The following is a 1,750-nucleotide window of genomic DNA, read 5'->3' on the forward strand; positions in this document are numbered from 1 at the left end:
GGCGTTAAAATGTAGGTCCCGTATATCTGCGTAAAAGTGTAAATAGCGCACATCGCAGAAATACGAGAAGAGGTCACTACGCTCTGACAAGAGTAGTAGGACTATTGATTGAATTATAAAGAAGACATTTCTCCAAAAAACTTGAAAAATAATCAAATTCTATATTTTTCTTTGTTTTTCCATTATAATAAAATATAAAGTTCTATTAAATAGAGTATTAAACATATAAAATATCTATATATTTATCAAAGATGTATAAATATGAACCAGCTAGTATAAAATAAAATCTTTGGTATTTATCTTCTAATTCATAACAAATCTTTTGTCCAATGATGACTAATAATGATTTTAATTATAATAACTGTCCAATATTTACTTACCCACGTCGTCTATTTCGTCCACTTGGTAATCTGTACCAGGACGATGTGTACTGGAATCACGCGATTTTCCGTATACTCTGTTATTCCTTGATTCCCAGTGGGAGATTATGGAATGCTGTTGTTCAGCAGCAATATTCAGGCCCAGAAGATGACTGTCTAATTCCATCAGCTTTCGCCTGTCGAATGAGTAATTTAAGTGACTTATTAAAATCACATATATTTTTTCTAAAAAATTAGGGGACTTGTGTATTTCTTTTAAATCAACTTTTCGAAATATTTTTTCATATTGTAGAAGAAATTTGCTAATACCGTCATACTTGTTTTTTTCATTATATATTTTTTAAACAAAAGCTAAAAATAAAGCTTTGAAAATATAAAAACAAACGAAAGTGTTATTTTATTATAGCAATAATATAACAGTTTTCTTTTATAATACTGTTTGAAATTTTGAAATATTTAACATTATATTAATTTAACATTTTTGTGAAATAAGCAAAAATAAACATCTAGTAAAATCGACAAAAATAAAAAAGAGAAAAATATAAATAAAATAATTTTAGGCTACAAACATGTAAAAAATCTAATATTGACAATAATAAATCCAATGTTATTTAAACTACACAATTTGCAATGAAAATCGTAAGAGTGTCTTTACACTTGTAAAAAAAAACGGTGGCACCGTTTGCCTATGAGGGAAATATTTAAAATCTTTATATTATTTGATCCACTTAACTCGAAAATGAAGCTTAAAATAGTTCACATTTCGAGGAACTTTGTAAAAACGCAGTTTTTTGTGTACAAAAACCTTGTTTTACGGCCAATATTTTTTAATAAACAAATGGTAAATGTGAACAAAAACAATGATCATTAATGTTTTCATTAATGTTTGAGAGAAAAAGAAAGAGATAAAGAAAAAAAGGAAGAAAGACGCCTGCTCATTTTTATCGAAATTCCACAATTTGCTTTTATGCTAGCTTTACAGCAAATCCAATACTTCGCTCGCGAACTAAATGCTTTTATCTTGCCACCGTCTTATTGAGTGAAACACAGGAAAAACCAAAGAAAATAGAGCAATCAATGATTGATGGACACATCTCTAGCATGTTCTTTTGTATTTCTTTTGTTTTCTCTGCATGCATATCCTTGTTTATTATGCGTCGTGCAAAAATATTAATAAAAAGAGACTCCTTTTTGTTTACAGTTATTTCTTCATTAGAAAATATTAGCTACAAAACGAGACTTTCATGTAAAAAGACGTTTTCACAAAATTCCCCACATTGCAATGTAGACAATTTTTAAGCTTCATATTTAAATTCAGTAAATCCAACAATATAAAAATAAACCGATTTCAAACGTTTTCCTCACAGGCA

At 28.2% G+C, this 1,750-nt stretch overlaps 1 protein-coding gene across 1 annotated transcript in view; it reads right to left on the reverse strand.

Moving 5' to 3' along the window:
* The window catches only part of LOC105452936 (kinesin-like protein KIF19), a 44,215-nt gene that overhangs the window by 11,652 nt on the left and 30,813 nt on the right, over positions 1–1,750 (reverse strand). Inside the window, exon 8 of the mRNA XM_011694494.1 lies at positions 381–556. Within this exon, the coding sequence (XP_011692796.1) occupies positions 381–556 (176 nt within the window). The remainder of the gene's footprint in view (positions 1–380; positions 557–1,750) is intronic.

Source organism: Wasmannia auropunctata, unplaced genomic scaffold, assembly GCF_000956235.1.
Source record: "Wasmannia auropunctata unplaced genomic scaffold, wasmannia.A_1.0 LD336024.1, whole genome shotgun sequence".
Taxonomy (NCBI): domain Eukaryota; kingdom Metazoa; phylum Arthropoda; class Insecta; order Hymenoptera; family Formicidae; genus Wasmannia; species Wasmannia auropunctata.